At 37.1% G+C, this 23,193-nt stretch overlaps 1 protein-coding gene across 2 annotated transcripts; it reads left to right on the top strand.

The window, feature by feature from the left end:
- Positions 1–9,271: 9,271 nt before the first annotated feature.
- Positions 9,272–15,645, top strand: LOC109153790 (light-inducible protein CPRF2-like). Of its 2 annotated transcripts, none has more exons than XM_019301651.1 (6): positions 9,272–10,039; positions 10,993–11,089; positions 12,658–12,841; positions 13,747–13,807; positions 13,898–14,023; positions 15,086–15,645. In XM_019301651.1, the coding sequence occupies exons 1-6, from the start codon at positions 9,596–9,598 to the stop codon at positions 15,464–15,466; spliced, it is 1,293 nt and encodes a 430-aa protein (XP_019157196.1). In that variant the 5' UTR covers positions 9,272–9,595; the 3' UTR covers positions 15,467–15,645. The 2 variants fall into 2 exon arrangements, with proteins under 2 accessions (XP_019157196.1, XP_019157195.1); XM_019301650.1 differs by having other exon boundaries at positions 13,732–13,807.
- Positions 15,646–23,193: the final 7,548 nt, after the last annotated feature.

The raw sequence follows: 23,193 nt of genomic DNA, 5'->3' as shown, positions 1-23,193 counted from the left end.
TCCTGCAAATTAAGTGATTTTTGTGGGTCCATATATTAACTGTTGAAGTAAAGCCTTACCTCTGTCTACGCGTGCGGGAAACGAAGCACGCCCAGCGAGGCGCGTACATGATGGGCGCGTTACAAGCGCTGACAATTAGTATTTTTTTTTGTTTTTAATAAAAAAAGAATCGAATTTGTTTATTCTTTTTTTTTCTCTTCTTCCCATATTCTATTTCCTAATCACACTTACAAAAACTCCTCAAAAATCACCAAAAAAAAAAAACATAACTATTACGGATGCTCTTAAGAGAACTTGGTACTTTTTATAATAATTAAGAGATGAAAAAATTATTTTGTAATAATTGAGAGATGAAAAAAGTCATTTTACAAATAATTAAGGAATAAGCAATGATATTATAATTGAGAGACGAATATTATTAATTCTCTGTAACTCAATGACGAAAAGGGTCATTTCCTCATTTGTTAATATGAGTACAAAAATGATAATACATGAATATTAGTATGGTTGAATTGGCTCAAGTTTAATACGGAGTGATTGTTTTAGAAAAATATAAGTTTAAAAGGTTAATTAAACAAAAAATTGTCTGAATACAATTCGAAAGTCAGAAGAAATAAAAATGTTTGAATATAATGTTTTCAATTTAAATTGTGACAAATTTTAGTATCTAATAGTCATTAGTCAATAAAAATTAAGTTAAATTGATTTTATGATGAGTAGTAAATTATTAGTGAAATTCATAGCCTAGACTGCAATGATGTTGAAATGACCAAAATTTTAATTTTGATCCTTTAATTGTAGTAATATTTTTAAATTTAGCCATTATTTTTGAAAATTTTCTAATTGTAATCTGTTATTTTTGAGGAAGTATTTAATTCAACCATCTAGATAAGTTAAAAGGTATATATATATATGTAAGATAAATTTCACTTTTGGTCTTATACGACTATTGCGGCCGGGTATTGTTAATTGAAGTCAACAAGTTTTAAAATTGTTAATTTGAATCAACAACTATTCAATTCTCTCAATTGCAGTCCTTCCAGACAAATTGTCGGTGAAAAGTAACCATAAATTTGTAATGAGTAAAACGATGAGGATAAATTTGTCTTTTGCTTCTTCACACCTCTTTCTTTTTTCATTTTCTTGCTCTAAGTAGGATATTTTCAACATAGCACTCCCCACTAGTGGTGGTGGTGGTGATGGTCTTGAAGCCTACGAGTGCATTTGGGTGTGCGAGGTCTATGAGCAGATCCCCACTAGTGTCACCTACAATACAAGATAACAAATAAAGAAGTTTGGGAAAACCATCCAATTGTCGAATGCTCCAGCGTCGTGCGGCAAAGATAGATGTCGACCCCGGCAGAGCAACTTCAGCTCTTCTAGTAGACTATAGTTCAAATAAAGATAGTTATTGTTTAGAAGCTGAGGGTGGAGAGGATGGAGAAGTGAAAAAAGGTTTGATTCTGATTGTCATTTCTTGATCTTTTGATTGGCCATTTACATGAAACTAAGCTGAAAACTGTGGGTTGGTCTTGTTTTTTGATTTCTGGTGTGTTCATCTTAATTTGGGACTATCTTGACTAGGTTTCAAAATTTCCTAAGTTTCTTTCGCTTTTTAATGTAGTTAAATGCATTGATTGAAGAAACAACATATTATAATTGTTATCATGTCTTGATAATGAAGATTGGGTCATGCCCTAGATTTGATTCATGCTGAATTTTGTATTGTGATTTTTTGTCTTGTGTTAGGAAATTCTGTACATTACGAGTATGAATTATGTACGTTGTCGTTTCGATTAAGGGTCCATAATACTATGTGAAATCTGGTACATGATATAAATTGCTCCTTGCCCCCCTTCTCTCCTTGTTAGGCACTTATTTGATGTTATTTTTAGTGCTTTAATATATTTTTATAAGTGTTTTGATTAATTAATTTTGTGCTTAAATTGGTTGAGTTTAGTTTTTTTTTATTTTTGTCAACCCTTTAATGGTAAAGATTTTGTGAATCTAACCAAATTTTATTGTGTATATATATATATATATATATATATATATATATATATATATATATATATATATATATATATATATATATATATATATATATATGTTTATACACGTTTGAAGAGGCATGCATGCTTGATACTATATATCAATGTGCAATTAAGATAGGTAGACATAAATACTAATATGTGACATATTTTTGCATGTGGGACACATAGGCACGAAAATAAGTCACTTAAATCAGATAAAGTAACATATTTACAGATGAAAATTGAGCTCTTAATTTAAATAGAGTTTAGAAACTTAGCTCAATTCAATCATGCCCATCTCGTGTCTCAATTTCGAAAATCTTGATTCACACAGTGGCTTTGTGAGAATGTCAGCTATTTGATTTTCCGTCGGAATGTATTCTATTGTCAGATCCTTCTTTTCAACATGATCTCGAATAAAATGATGTCTCACATCAATGTGTTTTGTTCTTGAATGTAACACGGGATTGTGTGTTATAGCTATAGCACTTGTATTGTTTTGAATATTAATTGTATACTTGAGGTTATTGCTCATATTAAAATTGTTTTCAGTTATGCAATTTGTTTGGAATATATGAGTTTATTATTTAATTTTATGCATATCTGTTCTAAGCATAATATTTTATTTTAGATTATGCGATTTATTATGCCTTTAGGAAGCATAGTTTGAGAATGGATTTAGTTCCTTAAGTTTGAACTTTATGCATAAAATTAATTGCGGTAGTGCCTGAATTTAAGCACGTTTAGTCCGTTAATTTAGTTCATCGGTATAAAGCCTTATCCATAGGTGAATCTACAATTTTATAGATCTCCCAAACGATTTTACTTCAAACATGAGAACACATGACTTAGGGAAGTTTCTTGGGGAGGAATACTAGTTCTATGGCCCTGGCTTAAAAGCCTTGTTGCTACTAGTCCCCTTGCGACGCTACTCTGTCTAAGGAGTTGGTATTTAACCGAGCTTCGTCTCGACCAACTTTCCTGGGAGTATACCTAATAATTGTCTATTATGTGTTGGTTTAATTAGTTTGTTAGGCTTTAAATTCTCCTTTTGCCAAGTGATTACAATTTCTAGATTAATTAAAGAGTAGCCACATCATTTTTAATTTACTAAAAATTGTCTAAAGTTCAAATCACATAAAGATGACAAGGATAAATATCTAGTGATCTTATAATTTTAATTAGTTGGGGAGTAGCCACAGCATCCTTAATCAGTTAAAATTATATATTGAGATCTTAGGGTCACATAAAGTTTTAGACATATCAATTGTGATTAATTGTATGTAATATGATGGAATTTAGCCCACAGGCAATTTCGTTACATTTGTATGATTAATTAGGATGAAATACTGAACTATGATCATAATTTAGCCCACAGGCAATTATGTATCGGAATGTAGTTTAGTAGTTTTATCAGTGATGATAGGAATAAAGATTCATCTCTATCATGAAGCTTAATTTTATGATGCAAACTATAGGTCATATATCTTAATTTGCCCACAGGGATTAAGATAAGGAACATGATCTCTTAAGTTTTTTTTTTTTTTTTGTCATAGGTTGTAATGAATCTAATTGAATTAAAACTTCAGCCCACAGGCAAGTTTTATGTCACTTGATTCTTCAACCCATTTGATAATTGTATGGTTGAAATGAATCTAATTGAATTAAAACTTTAGCCCATAGGTAAGTTTTATGTCACTTGATTCTTCAACTCATTTGCTAATTGTTTCATCATAAAATTTCAGTTGTATCTAATTGAGTAGAACTTTAGCCCACAAGCAAGTTTTATGTCACTAGATTCTTCTGACTATTTAGTAATTGAGATAAAATACTATCATAAGTGTTTAATTGAATTTAATAGAATTAAAACTTTAGCCCACAGGCAAGTTTTATGTAAATAAATTCATCAACCCATTAGATAATAAATTTATCTCAATTTCTTAGAATTTATAAATTTAGTTCAATTATAATTCTAAGTTTCATGGTTTGCATTGGCAAAACATGTATTTAGTCCCTTTCCAAAATTTAGATACACCTTTTATTAATTATTTTTCACGAAGCTTACTTGGTTATTTGGACTGACTATAGTAAGTTGCGTGGTATGATATACCTCTTTTGGATTTCAATAATAAAATATATCTTCTGAGCCGAATTCCAACTTGGTTTTGGAAGGCGTATTTTATTATTTTAATATGTCAAACTATGGTGGAGAATCATGTCCTCATTAATTATTTATTTAGTTGGACTATAATTTGAACCAAATATTGATTATTTAGTATGCCCAACTAATTGTGGAGAATTATATCTTCATTATTTAGTTGGTCAAATCAATTATGAGTGTTATATCATTAATTTGGCTAAAGAATATCTTAATCAGTGGGAGTGATCATTTAGGAAAGATCATTAAGATACTCCACTAAAGCTGGTGGATTTAGTTGTTTTTATACATTCCAAATTGGATTGTGCATCTAGCAATAAGTCCAAAAGTTTCCACAAGTATTAATTTAGTCTTTTGTTCTTATAATTCATAAGTTCATTTCATTGAACGTTTGGTTGTACAACATATTTATGAAAATGTTGTAACAATATTAATGAATTTATTAGAACGAAAACACTTAACTTGTGGTGCACTGCCAATTAATAAATTCTTTAGCAATTAACAGAGTCTTTAGTTTCTTCAAAATTGATCCTGGGTCATTTTTGGTTTGTAAGGCTCAAAACAATTTTGTAAGACATAATAAGACTCGTAATGTTCAATTAATTTCGATGTGAACTTGAGATTATTTGGGAAGTTGGTGTATGTTTAAGATTCCAAATTTATGGACTTAGATTTTTTGGTTTGTTGTCTAAGTTATTGGAATGTTTCTATGACTTGACTATCTTTTGGCTATCTTAATGAGTGGGAGTGACAGACGTGTCAACTCCAAGCTCTTAGCCGTTAGAGGTAGTATTTATGTTAACTTAAGTCATAGAATATAGTTAGCATTATGCTAACATTAAGAGATCTCTACTTAAGGCATGCTTCTAAGATTTGGAGATCATAAAATGAAGTTGGATGGTTTCTTCATTCAGTTGTGCACATAATATATTTTGAGAAACATCCATTAAGGGACTAAGAATAAACGTAGGGTTTGTTCATAAAGAACCTAAGTTAGGGAATTTAAATACATGTGATCATAGAAGATATTACTCGCTTGATTAGTAGAGGACGTATTACTATGTTTCATGTATTTTGTTCTTTAATGAGGATTGTGCCAACACTTGCACCAAGTGGGAGAATTAAGTGTTTTCCCTGTATACAATATATAATATATTGTATTATTGGGTGGTTGTGGTGCAAGTAGGAGATTGAGTCAATTAGTGACTTAATCTGTTAAGGCAACTCAGGATATTCAGTTTAGGATTAACTGAATATCTGCCTACATTGATGGCATGTAGGCTTCTAAGCATAATGAGTCCTCCCACAGCTCCCGTGTTCAGAATACACGCACCATCAGGTATTCCGGAGAGAAGTGGTAGACAAAACACTAACGTTTATCCTGCATGTTTCCATGACAACACTAACAACTATGGCTAGGGTGCAGGTTTCCATGACAACACTAACGACTATGGCTAGGGATATTCAGACGATCCTGAAGCTTCCGCTACTACGAGTCAGGTTACTCGTTACTTCAGTTTGTGTTAGTAAATATTATTGTCTAACATAAATGACTTTTTTTTTTTTTCAACGTGGAGGGGGGACGGAAGAGCAGCTTATTGCCCTCTCATGCTAACCTTCTATTAACTAGCATTTCCCATTTGGTCATTGTGTATGGCATTTAGGACACAAGTAGGGAGTTTCTCTTGGCTCGTTCGAACCGTCCTCAGACCAAAGTGTAACTTTAGCGAGGAAATCATCTACCATATTATGTTCTCGGTAATAATGTGTAAGTTTGATCTCACTCAATGCGCTCAACCACCTTTAGTGTTAACGATAGTTTTAATGATTTACCCCATGATGCTCTTCTTGTTGAGTAAGACATTGCCAGCTTCCCTTGAGTCACTACGACTTCAATCCTTCGGTACCCAATATTCTAAGCCCATCTAATCCCAAGCATTAAAGCCTAAAATTTTACTTCCAGGATGCTATTAGTAGTTATGTTAGTAGAGAACCCCGCTAAACACTTACCATCTTTGTCTCTAAGGTAACCCTACAACCAGCTCTATTATATTCTCTCTGCGGCAAACACACCGTAGACATTAAGAGCCACCTTGTCGTCCTTGGGAGGCTCACATTTAACCAAATTATCCGTAGTTGTATTGAGGTTGCCTCTGAGTTCATGCGTACATTTGAATCTTTGAAAGCATCAAGCACTTGCATTTTTATTCAATTTTCTTTTAGAATGTTATCAGGATTTGATTAGTCATCAAATTGCGATATTGATAAACTTGTTTCTATCTATACTCAAACACATCAGTTAGACAAACTTTCTACATTTTTAATTAAAATTTTCTACAATCGAAACCATGAACAATCTCAATCACTTTTTTCTAAATTCACACTAAAACATGAATTAATCAAATGATCACACAAAAAATAACCATAATCAGAAACGAACAAAAGTTAATGTCCAGTTGTTATATCATAGACCGCAGTGCATGTGCACCGCGGTAAAAAACGACGTCGTTTCTTTAAGTAAAAAAACGGTCCGCTGTTATAGTTAACAGAGTCCGCTTGTTTGGTGTATTAAACACCAACTGACAGTACAGTATATCTAAACCGACATTGCAATTATATCAAAATGATACTGTAGTTATAGTGAAATGAAACTGCAGTGTATATAAAATGAAACTGAATAACATTTCACATATTTGAGTGTATATTGTACAATGAAGTTGTAATTATATCAAAATGATCATGTAGTTGTGTTGAATTGAAACTACAGTGTATACAAAATGACACTGAATAAAAGGGTTACTTTTTGCGAAAGGGTGCGAAACGGCGGAACACAAATACCGTTTCTTTTCATTTAACAAAAGGACGCGTGGTGATATAATTTGCCGTTAATGTCCTTACCAATTGGGAAGAGACGATCGGTGGGGCCCAAATAATTTTAATTGTGAGCCAACCAATGTTTGTTGGCTAAAATTGAAGTTATCCAGTAATGGGTCCACGCTGATCCACGTAGGTCTATCCAATGGAATGGAGGAGCGGGCCCCACCAGACGCAAAGTATATTCTTTTCTTCTTCTTATCCACCAACGACCCAACGTCATAGCAACGTGGCACCAGCGGGGCACTGATTCATCCCTTGCACACAACTACATTACAAACAATACATTTTCTTTGGTTTTCTAAGTTTTTTTAGTGTCAAATTTTATTTGAATTTTTTAAATAATATTTGTTATGTTTTGTCTCATATTATACCGTTTTACATTTAAAGAATAACAAAAATATAATATATATTTTTTGAATTAACAAAAATATATAGATTTTTTTTTTTCACTTTTGTTCCATTGACATTTATACTTCTTGTGGTCCTTTATTAGTCTAGATTGTACATAACTGACTGGTTCAAATCAAGAAAGTTAATATTTAAACTTGTGATTTTGTGATTAAAAAATTGTATCTTTAATCATTTTGACTAAGATTACTCGCTATTTTAATACACGAATATTACATACTTATCACATTTGATCTTCTCAATCAATTTTTACGCCAATATTGTCTAATCTAATCTAATTTTTATAAATACCAATGCAATATCTTTATATTTAATTTTGTCATCTACATGTTACTTTAATTTAAATAACTTGAATGTTTGTCTATATATATATATATATATATATATATATATATATATATATATATATATATATATATATATATATATATATATATATAGAATCGCACTCACATGCGAATGCTTTGTCCAGGCGCGAAATAGGAATGGATTTTGTCCGTCCAGGCGTCCACGTATCTAAATTTAATGGATGAGAAACACTAATATTTTAAAAAAAGCGTGGGCATAAATAATTGAACATCAAAGTGCAAGTAAAATGTATTACAAGTTTATGTAAAATGTATTATAGGTACAAGTAAAAATTTAAACGGAACATCAATACTAAGTGCACCTATAGTTATAAGTAGTTGCACATATAATTCTAAGTAGTTGCACATATAATTATAAGTAGTTACACTTAGGTGCATGAATGTTTGCATGTGGTTTTTAGTGGTATTACTACCCGCTGAACTCAGATCAATGAATGTTAACAAGACAAAATTACATGCACTTATAGGTGAAAGTAGTTGCACCTATAGTTATAAATAGTTGCACCTATAGTTATAAGTAGGTGCACCCAGGTGCATGAATGTTTGCGGAAAGTGAATGTTAACAACGCAAAATTACATGCACTTATAGGTGAAAGTAGGTGCATTTGTAAGTGATTTTACTTGCACTTCGATGTTTAATTATTTACGAAAAAGTCACTGTATTTTTTTTTAATCTATTATATCTGGACACGTGTCACGCGCGGATTCGTTCGCATATTCTCTCATGGGCACTTATTCGCACTTGAGTGTATTCATATATATATATATATATATATATATATATATATATATATATATTAACTAGAGATCAACTATGCATTCATGAAGAAGTTGTAGTGTATGCACCTATGCATGTGTGGAGTAGTACCATGCATTCGTGTAGAAATTGCGGTGCATTCCTTTAATCCATACATTTTCACGTAAGAGCGGCCGGTCCGCACCTAAACCAAACTAGTATTCCTTATGCGCGATGCGCAAAAAATAAGTGCTCAATATTAATATTTTATATTAAAATTTTAAATTTATTTAGATTTTAGATATTTAACTTATTGTAAATAATAATAATAATAATGTAAAATATTTCTATAAATTTAATATTTATATTTTAAAAAATAAATAACATATAACCCTAATATATAATGTGTATATTATTATTATTATTATTATTATTATTGAAACTAAAAAAATATATGGTGGATGAATGTGCATGGTTGCAATAGTGGAAAAGATAACGAAAATTATAACGGTAGTTGTATATTTGTCCAAAATATTATATAGTACAACATTTATAATATAATGTATCATAAAACTTAACGGAAAAACAGAACATAAATGAAACCTTCATCAACACTTATTATGTTTATATATATATATATATATATATATATATATATATATATATATATATTGTAATGGCAGTTGTGTTAGCATTTCATTCCAAATGTCCAAATGGATGATTTGGAGCATTGATTCTTTCTTCAATTTCTTCCGACAATCATGGGAATTGAAATTTTATTAAATTAATCCCATCATCAACCGACTAACTAGGGCTCTTTGTCGCTGCTATCAACTGTGTTAGGACTTAGGAGTTAGGAGTAGAGCTGTTGAAATATTTATGGGAGATTAGGGTGGTGAATCCACTATTGCCATTGTGCGTCACTGTCAAAGGACCGGACGGAGCAGATATAAGCTGACAAATCCTGGGATTCGGAAAAATCATCTTCAGTTCTGCGTAGTAGGGAAAATTGGAAATGGATAAGGTTCTCACAGTGGGCGAGAATGTCGACAAGTTCATGCCGCCGCCGCTGCCGCTGCCGCCGGACAAGATGATGATGAGCCGTAGCCCCTCCGAGTATGCCTTCCAGCGCTTCCTCCAGGAAGCCACCGCCTCCGTTGATCACACTTTGTCTTCTTCACCTCCTGCTTCTTGTTCTTCTACTTCTGCTCCTGCTGCCTCTGGTCGGCAGCGGTTGCCACAGAACGACGTCGTCGAGATTTCGGATCGGAATCTCGGAGCTGATCGGGATGTGAACTTCGGTCACGAGAGCTCCGGGGCAGAGTCGGCGACGGAAACCGCGAAGACGACGTCGTTGGGTGCGGGACCTGCCGCTAACGTTCCCATTGGTTCAGAGGACTATCAGACATTCCTCAAAAGTCGTCTCTATTTAGCCTGCGCCGCCGTAGCTTTCTCGCGTGTAAGTGTCTCAAAGCAATTTTTTTTTTTTTTTTTTTTTTTTTTTTTTTTTTTTTTTTTTTCACTTTTTTCTTTTGAGATCCCGAAATTTCTCCTTATTTGGCGCATGAAATAAAAAAAAAAAAAATCTAATGAAATTCAGATTTTTATGAACTTCATTATTCTTGCTTTGCTACTCCTTGAGTTTTTGAGAAATCATGATTTGATGTTGAATGTGTCTCAACGAATCCAATATATGGCTCACTGAACTGTTTAAGGGTGCCATAGGGAGAGCGGTTGGTTAGTTCACTGCTGCTTCCATCGGTTCCATCGGATCCTTACCCGCACCAACCTTAGCATTGTCAAATGGGTGCTTGGAAAGCTTGTAACAATCTTGGATCATTGGATTGTTACTCTAGCAAATAAGAGAAATAGGGTTAAGAGAAATTCAGAGAAGAGAGGGAAGAAATGGAGAGAAAAGGAACAAGTTTATGCATCATAACTGCCATATATGATATATCCGTATATCCCTTGGAGGCTAACCCAACTACTTATATATGCAATTAGTTGGGAAGTTACAACATATTTTCAATAAAATAAAAGCTAACAAATCTGCCAGCTTCGGTACTTCTTCAGCTGAGCTAAATGTCATTTTTGTAATTCAACTGAACTTCCCTAGGCTCTTAAACAGATGATGGTTCATTTCAAATGGCATCTTCTATTCAAATTTCAAAACGACAATGTTTTCTTCCCTTTATTCCAAAATGGTGTCATACACCTTTTATTGAGTCCACTTTAGCCGCCACTTTATTTATTCAGTTCATCTTTATCTTCTTGTTGAGCTCCTGACATGGCCGAAGTGGTGAGTCACTTTAACCGCTCTTCCAAATGCAGCCTAAGTCTCAGATCAAATGGAAAAGTACCGGTCTTTGGAAAACTCTGTTTATTTGTTTTCTATCTTATTCTATGTATCAGGGAAATTGCATGGATCCTCAAGATTCAGCCACCATGTTGCCTGACAAAGGATTAGAGGCATCCATTTCCAACCCAGGATCTGTGGTCCCTCCTAAAGGTTAGTGGTGCTTCTATAGATGTTGTATATATTAATTGCCATGTATCTGTCATAATTGCTGGAAATTGAGTAGATTGTTGCACAGGATGTTACGGTTACTTGCTTTATGTTTAAATTTCTGCTATTATCAAAGTATAAGGAATACTTTGTTCATAGTTTTCCTTTTGACAGCAGTAGCGCCTTAATATTTCCCTCTATGAGCTTATGTTCTCTGGGTTGTTTTGAGAGCAAAACATTTGTTTATTTATTTATTTTTTCCTTTGGTTCTGCAAAATATTTACAGAAAACTGAGAGGAATAGAGTTAAAAAATTCAGAGAAACAGGGAATGTTGAAGACATAAACATAAAATAGGGAGGAATATAGGAAGTTGTAGGTCAAGGTTGGTGTTACAATCATCATTCTTTTTGCAGAGAATTCTTTTGGCTATAAAGTCCATTATCTATGCCCCCATCCTGTCAAAAATGCATGGCTGTCGGTGGTTACAAAGTCCAATTCCAGTGCCTAACTCTGCAACAGAAAGGCGTCTTAGTTACAAAGTCTAGAAACAAGCCAATAGTAGAAAATTTTAATTGGTTCTAGTGTTCTACAAATTTAGAATCAATTTAAAGGTTTACTAGTTTTAAACAAAATTATGCCACTTCCATATGGCCTAGCATGAAACAAATTTGCTCAACTAGTTTTGCTTAGTAGTAGCACCTTGTATTTCCCTCTATGAACTTATGTTCTCTAGGTTGTCTTGAGAGCTAAACATTTTTAAAAAATAAGTTTTTAGTTTCATTTTTAAAATTTTGTTTATTTTTTTTCTTTTGGTTCTGCAAAATATCTTAGAGAAAAATGTGAAGCAGTGCCCATGAACGAATTGGGGCATAATGCATTTGGGTCAAACCAATACCAAAAGGTTAAATCTAATCAATTAGTTAGTTGAATCCATAATATTATAAACCCATATCTTTTTCTCTAATGATATTAGACTTTTTGCAGGCATCAAGACTCATCTAGCCCTTTCAATATTCCATTTTGTGTTGACCTCTTTGTATTTCTTTAATGATATTGAAAGGCTTGCAATTAATGAAATGCTGCAATAAATAAATTTCTGCATTAGAAATAATTGGACTCTTTTCTACCGGACTTAGCCTTGTCAATTTTAATTGCCCTTCTTTAAGCATGTCATTCCTGTCTAGAAAGGCTCTTGAAGATATGTTTTACTAGGTAGAGGCACAGAAATGTAAGCTTACTGTTTATTGGTTGATAATAATTGATTTAAGGACTTATTCTGCTGGGTTAATTGACCTTTTGTGAAACATATCTTCTCTATGGTGATCTGTTTTTTACCAACCAGCTGAAATCTATTATCATGTCTTCACAAAAAAGAATGAAATTTGTCATTCAGTTTTAGTTCTGGTCCTAATTTCATAGTCTTTCAGCATTTTATTCACATCAGTTTTAGCAAACAGTATATATCATTAAGTAGCTTGTGGTTGAAACATATCCTATTGCCAGAGCCAAAGAGGGTTTCCTGCTTTGATAAATTATTATGGAAATTATTCAGCGTACTTTTACCATGTAGGATCTGGGAATGATTTTCCCAAGGGGGATGCTGAAGGGCCTGCTGGAACATCTACCTTACCTGCAGTGCAGAAGAAATCTAGTGCCAGGGCACAGTCAGCAAGTGGCTCAGAACCGTCTGATGATGATGAAGCTGAAGGGGAAGCAGAAACAACTCACCGAACTGATGCAAAACGTGTAAGGAGGTTAGAATTTTTATCACACTTGTAGATACTCAATTTATTTGTTAAGACAAGCAACAGAAGGAATATAGATGATTAAGCAGTCATATTCAATCTATAGAGAATGAGCACACATCTGATTAATGGTTAGGAGACAAATTTTGGAATGGATATATCTTGGTGCTCAGACCATTTCATGCATGATGCAGTTGTTAATCTTTATCAATAAACTGTATACTTCTACTTTTGTTGTGAGCTTTCTCATAAAAGATATTAAGTTATCTAGTCTGATTGATCAATTACATGAGTTACCTTCTGTAAATATGCATTTGGTATGTCAAAATTAAACCATATTTTATTATTAATATAAATATAAATGTAAATATGCTTTCTGTAGAAGAAAAGACTATTGTATTGACAGTGATGCATCTTAGTCTCATTGTTCTGAACTGCGGTCCCTACAATGGGCCTTTGCTGCAAGTGAACAATGACCTTTGCTGCAAGTTTAGAACAATGGCCTTTGCTGCAAGGTCTCAAAGAGGATAGCATTTTCCCATCTCAGATAAGAGTATAAATAGCAGCTGTATCTGGATGCTGCAAGTTCCATTTTCGATTTACTTCCAACAGATTAATGGAGGTCACAAAATGAAAAGCAAAATTTGATATGGGATGGTTTATTTGTTGATGATTTTTAATTTATTGCACTTAGATTCCAGGAAGAAAAATAATCTGCTGTTATGCATTACAGTATGAGATGTTTAAATCTGTGTACCTTCACTTAATCAGCAAGCTTTTGTATCCAATTAGGTGGCGTTGTTGATATCATCATTTTAAATTCTAAAGGTTAAGGTTGTTATTGATGTGCTAGTTCATCAGAATCTTGCTCCAATTTATGAATATTTTATATTAACCAGGATGCTATCTAATAGAGAATCAGCTAGACGTTCTAGAAGAAGAAAGCAGGTCCATCTGACGGACTTGGAGACACAGGTATATTCTCTTTCGTAATTTGTGTTGCTTTTACTTAGTTGATGCTCTTTGACTAGTTTAACTGAAGTGTTTACTCATTGTTTTCCCTAGGTTTCTCAATTGAAAGTTGAAAACTCCTCTTTATTGAAGCGTTGGACTGAAGTAAGCCAAAAACATAACGACGCAGCAGTTGACAATAGAATCTTGAAAGCGGATGTTGAGACACTAAGAGCAAAGGTAATAACATGTTCAGTGTGTGAATATTGAAAGTTTGGTGTTTGTTTGTAATTCTCCTAACTTCCTCCTAATAGCTCTAGCTCTCTTTCTTATGAGTGATATTTTCCATTTTTATTTTGTTGACCTTCATTGCTGCTAAATGCATAATTATATTTATTTAGTTAGAGCATTAGTATTTGTATTTTGAAATTTTAAAATCCTTGCATGCTCATTTTGTTTAACTCCTGGAACAAATTTCCTTCTTGAATCACACCCCACCTTAGTTATGTTGGACACACTGATGAAAGTTAGGATTACTACCATTCTCAAACTATACCATCGATCATGCCTCACCTTAGTTTGCTTCTTGAACACCTTAGTTTGGTTCTTGAACTACTCATGATGTGCCATGTTTCCATTTCTTAATTAGAGTAGGGAAGTTATCTCTAGATAATGTCGTTGAAGTTTGTTATGCAAGAGGTAAATCTAGCAGTTTTGTGTTGGGGCTCACGATAGTACCCGTGGACTAACATTGACTTTAAGTGGAAAATGCAGCTTCCGAAGATCTAAGGGTGTGGCCTATTGTGTTCTAATAGATCTTGTCCTTGTGTGTGAGTGCACATACTAGATAAACCAAAGTGGTAGACCAAGAAACGAGGAAATTTTGACCTCTGCTTTACTCTTCATCTGCGTTTAGAATGTAGACCAATAATGTTTTTTATGCAGTAACCTTATTTAGTATGAAAAGGAGGTACTTATCTTTAATTCTCATTTCTCCGGTCGCTGATTATTTCTACCATCTCAGAACTAAATATCACTGTTGCAAAAATTGACCTAGGCGGCCGCCTAGGCGCCCCTAGGCCGAAGGGATGTTACCCTTAGGCGGACCCCGATTAGGCCCTGAGTCGGCTAACTAGGTGCCCAAGTCGGCCAACTCGGCCAAGTGTTTGTTTTTGGTGTGCTGTTTTTCTTATTATTATTGCTCATCAACCTAGGTGCTTTAGGTGCTAGGAGTCCCCAGGTGACCAACTAGTGCCTAGCGCTTTCTGCAACATTGCTAAATATATAGTCTTCTTCTTGCAGGTGAAGATGGCTGAGGAAACAGTTAAAAGAATTACTGGGATGCATTCACTATTCCAAACTATGCCCGAGATACCCACATTGAGCATACCATCCTTCGTTGATAGCCATTCCGACACATCAGCCGATGCTACTGTACCGCTGCAAGAAGATGCTGATAACCACTACTACCAATCCCTTTGCCATGATTCTAGTATCCAGAATGGCTTGCTGGACATCCCTCCGGTTGATAACGCACGACAGGATTCTGCTGCAACAGCAGGGGTGAACAATATCGGAGGGATGGCTTCAATGCTGAGAGTGGCCAGCTTGGAAAACCTGCAGAATCGCATCCGCAGAGAAGCAGGAGGTTCATGTAGAACTCAGTGCAGGATAAGCAAATGATGTGCATAAAGGGACCTAATATAAATCTAAACTTTGTGCTAAATCCACCAAAAAACTATTTTGTGCCATGGTTCATGCTAGAAAATGGTTTTGTTTTCAGTGATGGAATGATTCATTTTGCGTGAATTCACTTGGATAATGTTCCTATTCAATAAATTGAATGTTCACATCTTACGAGTCATTACATCATGTCAGTTCATAGTTGGACTTGATATGAAATTACAATTGTACTAAAGGATAGTGATTTTTTAAAATTTAAGAAACGAGTCCTTGGGCTATCTATATGTCTAAAATATTCTCACTTTTAATAGTGGATATTACCTATACATCAACAAATTTACAATTTATTTTTTTTTTAAAATTATTTTGTCTACATTGTAATATTCTCTCATTTTTAAAAATAGTCTTACTTTCATATCATAATAATAAATTAATATATTTTTTCAATATATGAATTATGTTCAAATGCGGCTGCAGTCGTGCGGACATGCTAGAGTTATTGGATGAGATTAGATCAAAAAGATGAAAAGAAATGATATGAGAAAAAATGTGGGGGTAATTTTGTAATTTGATAATGTATGTTTTGTGGTCCATTAAGTGCTATTGAGTAGTACTTATGATGCTCCGTGTGCTCTGTGTGCATTACTTGATGCTCTGTGGTGCACCACCAGGTGGTTGAAATCAAAAGGAAAAAATGCGGTGATATTTTTGTAATTTTGTGCGTAATGTATATTTCGGTGGTGCACTAAATACTGATGTGTAATGCATTTATGAGTGATCTGTGATCACTTATGAGTGATTTGTGGTGCACTGCAAAAAAGAAAAAAAAAAAACAAGGTGGGTTCAATAGACCCGTTGACTGGTGCAATACTAAATGCATCACAAATCACTCAAAAGCGCAACACAGAGCACTCATTAGTGCACAACATACTAGCACTTAGTGCACCACAAAATTACACTTGGTATACTTCGGTAGTGTACTAAGTATTGGTGTGTGGTGCACTTATGAGTGAATTGTGGTATGCCACCAAAAAGGAAAAAAACGCGGTGGGTTCAATAGATCCATTGGATGGTAGAATATTAAGTGCACCACATACAAGTCTGGCTCTATCATTTTATAAGTCCGGGCCGGGGCGTAACAACAAAAATGGGCAATATATGAAATTAATGGGTCGTTATATCATGGACCGTGGTGCATAATCTGCGCAGTGTTAACGGAGTGATACTACAGTGTATCTAAACCGACACGGCCTCACGTATTATTTTTATATTATCAAATGAAACTGCAGTTATATTAAAATGATACTGTAGTTGTGGTGAAATGAAACTGCAGTATATATAAAATGAAACTGAATAACATTTCACATATTTGAGTGTATATTGTACAATGAAGCTGTAATTATATCGAAATGGTCATGTAGTTGTGTTTTAATGAAACTATAGTGTATATAAAATAAAATTAAATAACATTTTCACATATTTGAGTGTATAAATATTGAATGAAACTGTAGTTATATCGAAATGAAACTGTAGTTGTGTTGAACTGAAACTGTAGTGTATACAAAAAGAAACTGAAGAACAGAGATACTTTTTTGATGCGCGATGCATAATCGATTATGCACCGCGGTGCACGATATAATTTGCCGAAATTAATATATATTTTCATAACTAAAATATAAATTAAATAAAAAAAATACTAATATCAAATAACTTGAAATAAGATTTACAAATTTTTAACATTTTTGCGTACACAATAATATTAATGAAAACAACTATAGACTCTTTACTAAATGTAAAATAATTAATAACTACAGCTATCGGTGCCTTCATAAATAAAGAATTATAGTTTATAAAAATTAATAAATAATTTAAAACCAAATAAACTTATCGATAATCACATTGTTATTATAGTAAATAATAAAGTAATTATTAATAAAAATTTATAAAATAAAACTTACAAATAAGAGCATAACATGACATCTTAATTTTTGGGAGGAATAAATAAAACACATTAAAACATGATAAATGATATTCATAACTAAATATGAAACATAATTAATTGGATAAAATGGTTCAAATGAAAAACACACTGGGGGTGTTTGGTAAATAGCTGATAGCTGTTATTGATTAGCTTAATATGTTTGACTAGTTGATATCATTAACTGATTGTAGAAAAGTGTTTGGTAAATTAGATGTTAGCTGATTACATGCAAAATGACTTTCTCAAAAAGCTAATCCAAAAAGCTACTTTGAGCAGCTTTTTGAATTTTAGTATTTTTGGAGCAATAAGTTATTACAAAAAGCTAATTAATCAAATACTCATATGCCAAACACCTTGTGCTCAGATGGCATGTGTTGCTTTTCACAGCCTCGACGGCCGCCCGGCAGGCCAACACTACCGGATAATTGTTATTGTCTAGCTAATGAAAAAAAGGGGTAAAGATATTAAAAAGAGAGAGAATAATGAGGTGTTATTTCTCTAGGGTTTTGGCCCCTTCAAGATGCCCATCCCTTCAAGATGCCGATCTCTTCAATATGCCCATTCGTTACATGATGATCCCAGGGGGATATTTATACATAGATGTAGGGTTTATACATGGTAAGTAGGGCTGGCGTTCAACCAAGCCTAAGAGGGGGTAGGGCTGACGTAAGGGCTGATGTAGCCGTCAACTTACTACCTTTCCCGTCTGAGTTAACTAAGGAAACTACCTAATGAGCAAAGATTGCTTCCGTAGAATCCGCTGGTACGCGTCTCTGGGTGTGTACCCGGTCAAGAATGATCCCGACTGCGCAGGGGCGTCCTCCTGGGTCCTTGCCTCTAGGTAATGGCATCCTGTCCGTAAAGCCTGGTCGCCCGGCCGGGTCCCGGTAAGGCATACGACCAGGGACAGACTGCCCGTGTGGCCTGGTCGCCTGTCCAAACCCCATAGGTATTCAGCCGGGGACACGCCGACTGCCGTAACTGGTCGCCCAACCGTATTACATCCGAGAGCCTGCCCGAGGACGCGCCGGCTGGCGGACTGGCCGCTAAGGAGGTGAGTCGCTGCCACCGTGGCTGGGGGGGTCCTTGGCGATCCTCCCCCTATCAAGTAGTGAGCCATCGCTTGGTCTGGCTGCCTTGTCTGACCTCTCATCCAGGCGGCTAATTTGGGGTATTTATCACTAGTCCCTCACTTTTTTTGGTTTTAGCTGAACCGTTAACCTGAAAAAGTAAAGAAAAGAACACAAGTTCCCCAAAGCGGGTTCCCGGCTGGTCCTGCTCCGACTGGTCCCGCTGTCCCCAACTGGTTCTAGGGAGCGGTACAGTCGCTGTAGGCGTAATCATGACTATTCCCATTAATTCCGTCGGTTAAGCTTTCAAAACGTGTCTCTTCGTAACCGTCACCTCAAATGTAACTTCAGCGAGCCCCCCGTCCGTCCAATATGAGACACGTGTCACGATCTCGTTGCCCGTCCAACCTTATAAATACCCTTCTTCCTCCATACGTCGTCCTCTTCACGCTCCCTAGTGTCTCCCCGGCCTTACACGTTCTTTTCTCAGGCTCAACCTTCGGCGGCCGGCACCCTCAGTCTTCGCCCTTCCGTTCTCCGGCCGTCGTCTTCTTTCAGGTTAGCCTTCCATTCCCTTCTTTTCTGGTACTTCTTCAAGTCCCTTTGCCATGTCGGCGTCTTCTTCTTCTTCTTCTTCTTCTTCTTCTTCTTCTTCTTCTTCTTCTTCTTCTTCGTTGTCTTCCTCATTTGCTTCCGATGAAAGCACTCGTCAAGGCTAGACCGTCAACCCTCCAGCTACTACTTTCGCTCCGGCAGGAGTCGGGGGATGATCTTCAGTGGCCGTGGTCAACCCTCCAATCGACCGGGAATCGGGTGCATTCGAGGACCTGGGCTGGCCGGCTGGTCGACGGTCCTCTCTACGGGAGGTGGATTTCTTACACGCCTGCTGGTTGTTGGGCACGGCATCGGTGACTCGCAGCCCGGGTGATCAGCTGATAAGTGATCCCCCCGGCGGCGGGTATGTGGGTGTCCACTATCAGTTTGTCCGCTGCGGCTTCCGTGTACCCCTCTCGCCCTTCTTGGTCCTCCTTCTCCAATATTATGGGATAGTGCCTGGTCAGTTGACGCCCAACTCCTACTGCCTGCTGACGACTTTCCTCACTTACAGCCATGGCCTTAGGGTAGAGGCTACCCTGCCCCTATTCCAGCAGCTTTTCCGGCTTACGCCGGTAGGCCAAGTTTCCCCGGGCATTGTGCAAATTCGCACCCAGGACGGCCGCAAGTTCCTGGACAAGTTGATTTCCTCCCACAAGGGTTGGAAAGAGGTGTTCTTCTTCGTCCGTCCGGCTGACTATCTTCCGGCCTTCGATTATCCTCTTTCATGGCAGTCGTCTTACTTTCGCCTTGACGGGCGGCCAACTTGCCTCGACAACCTGGTCGGTCTGGTCCAATGGATTACCGGGGGCGAGATGGTCTCTGCTCGACGCTGGTCACGGCTGGCGGCCATGTCGAAGGCCGGTATTTTGCCAGACGACGCTCCTCTGATAGGTTTGTCCCCTTTGACTCATGGTGTACAACGTTTTTACTCGGCGGGGCGCCCAACCTAACTTTTGCATCCCGATTTTTGCAGGGAACAACGACACGGACCAGTCGTCCGAGGAAGAGGAGGAATAAGGAGAGGAGGTCCAGGTTGTCGACCCAGTGGCCGTCGCAGCACCCCAGGATGCCATGGCTGATCGTCGCTCCATCTTGCGGGCCTCCGCCCGGGCCAGGCTAACAGCCGCCGAGAAGGGCAAGACCCCGGCCGGTCAGGCAGATCTCGTCCAACCGTTGGCTGTGCGAAGCCCGGGAACCTTAGTGATAGGGGGTTCCCTCTTTCGCCGCAGCTCGGTCCGCCGTAGATACCAGGCGGAGGAGGTCTACCACCCTGGTTACCAGTGCTGCATCTCCCACTCCCCGGGCTGGTGTCAAACGGCCCGGCGAGACCCACGTAGAGGCCCCGGCCGCGAAGAGGATCCTAGTTGGCCCCGAGGCCAATGAGACAGAGGGCATCCACAAGGGGCACTATCCAGTCGGCGAGTGGCTTGACAAGGTGATCTTCCCCAAGGACCTTGAGTCCGTTGAAGGGGGAGATCCCGACTTGCTGCTGGATGGCATCGCCCACCGCAGCTACCAGGTATACTTATCTTCCTCGACCTCTCCTGCCCGCCTTCTTTTCAAACTTATGTTTTAACGACTTATCCTCATGGCAGACCCTGATGTGCCAGCTCGACCTTCGCCGTCGCCAGAAGGTTATGATGACCGAGCTGAAGGATCTGCATGCCATCCGGGATACCCATTGTAACACCCCTATTTTTTAAAAACTTTTAATGTTTATGAAATAAAGGCGAATCTAACATTAAAACCCAAACGAAGCATAACTAATCATAAAAGTCGGGGTGCTATGCCACATCTAAGCTTGGGAGCTTAGATGCACAAGCTAAACTAACTAAATAGGGCATAAACCACAATTAATATCCAAATACAAATCAAGGCACGCAGGCCATCTAACTATGGCTAGAACTAACTAAGCTAAATCCACGAGTCCATCTAGCACGCTCCAAAGCTACAAGTCAGTACCTGAAAAACCTACGGTGTAACAAACGTCAGCGAATAATGCTGGTAACCCACTCCCACGCGTTAAGTACAATATAGGTAGATATAAGAAAACCATTTTGAGACTGGAATACATATATAATCCTAAGAGACTCTAGCTTTAAAACCAAGATCAAGACTCAAGACACGACAACAGACTTGACACTATAAAACAACATAAAAATACTAGCATGCTTCCTAAGAACACAAGACAAGACAATAACAAGGCTCAACAGTAATAAGCAATGATAACAATAAAACACAACAATCAATCAATAGCAATAACAACTTGTCCATGATCCAACCTTATACCAAGTTCCAACCTTTACTCCTCTCCATCCTTATATCAGTTCCAACCTGTACCTCCAGGCCACCCTTATATCGCCTCCCTTATCCATCCGGAGCACTTCATTCTCCCCACCTGACATACCACCAACAATATGATAGCTCCGCAGTACTATTCGCATGATCCGTGCCTATAGCACGATAATCAAGGGGTCAGCGCATATAGCTCTGACATGGCACCGCAGTGCTTATAAAGTTGATCTATGCCTTTAGCAAACTAATCAAGGTGGTATGTGCCTATAGCACAATAACCGAATGGTCTGTGCCTTTAGCACAATAACCGAATGGTCTGTGCCTTTAGCACAATAACCGGACACTCGTTGTGCCAAACCGCCAACAAATCTTTTCCACCAATCACAACTCTTTTCTCATCATGGACAATCAATCACCACAATCAATGTTCAAAGACAACAACAGTCATCAACACACAACAACAACAGTGGCCACCGCTCAATAACAACAACAACCAAGGCATAACAACAACAATAACCAATACACATCAACACATAGTCAGGGGGTAGACAAAGGGAAGGACACAACAATCACATAGACTTTCATTAACAATCGACAACAACACAACCACAAGACACACAAGGGATCATACAAATCTCATCCTAGGCCAATAGGGATACCAATTCAAACCACATGCAATACCCAAGACTCATGACTCCTAAAACGGTACCCGAAACACCAAACGAGACTCATAAACATTAAACGGGGCACAACGGGACACGGGGAAACAACAAACGGGGTAAAACAAAACCCCGCCCCGCCCGTACCAGCGGGCGGAATGGCGGGTGGTCAACCACCCACCGTCCACCCGCCGGGGGGCGACCTTGTACCAGCGGGTACATCGGCGGGTGGTCGTCCACCCGCCGCCCACCCGCTGGTACGGGGGACGGTAGCCGGCGGGTGGTCAGGTGGGGGTTCGTCCCCCCACTGACCCCCCACTGGTACGATGGTAACAAGGCATTTTTTTCTTTCGGGAATTCATCAATTAAACCCAAAATCAAGTCCAAATACATCCCAACACATAACAGCAACAATAGGGATTTGAACACCAAGAATTAAGCCAAGAAACAACATAATTAAATCCTAAATACATGCTCCTAACACATCAAGACTCAATAATCAATTCCTAATCATGCAAGAACATCAAGAATCCCAAGAATAACAAGACTCTATCCAATAAACCCTAATGCCAAGTTCTAGACATGCCTAAACACAAGATCATGCATATAATCAATCACAAATATCAAGATCATTAAGATTATCAAATAAACACAACATAAACCCTAAGCAAAGCTCTATCAAGACTCAATCACGAGGACCTGAGAATCAAATTGAACCTTCACTAAATAATCGAGCTAATAGAATAATTAAACCCTAAAAAATTCAAACCCTATATCTCTCCTAACACCAAACATATCCTAACCACTAAGCCAAACATCACTTTAATAACTTTAAGTATCATTAAGTAACAATAGACATCCTATGATTAGTAAAATGGTTAATAACTAACAAAACCACTCTAAATCCCTTCTCCCATATTCAAACCTGGCCAAGCTAATCATGCATCACTACCTTACCATTGAACCGATGATTCTTCTTATGAAGAAAGCTCAACCTATTTCTTAAATAGTTATTTTAACATGAGTTCATTACTTTTACTTACCTTCAACATCAACACGCAAACACAAGCTCTGCCACCCTCCTTAATCCCGTCTGCGCGCCGTCGTCGTGCTACTGCCGGAGGG

Source organism: Ipomoea nil, unplaced genomic scaffold, assembly GCF_001879475.1.
Source record: "Ipomoea nil cultivar Tokyo-kokei standard unplaced genomic scaffold, Asagao_1.1 scaffold2537, whole genome shotgun sequence".
In the NCBI taxonomy this organism is placed as follows: domain Eukaryota; kingdom Viridiplantae; phylum Streptophyta; class Magnoliopsida; order Solanales; family Convolvulaceae; genus Ipomoea; species Ipomoea nil.
The sequence above is the reverse complement of the archived record's forward strand: the minus strand, read 5'-3'. Positions and strand labels throughout refer to the sequence as shown.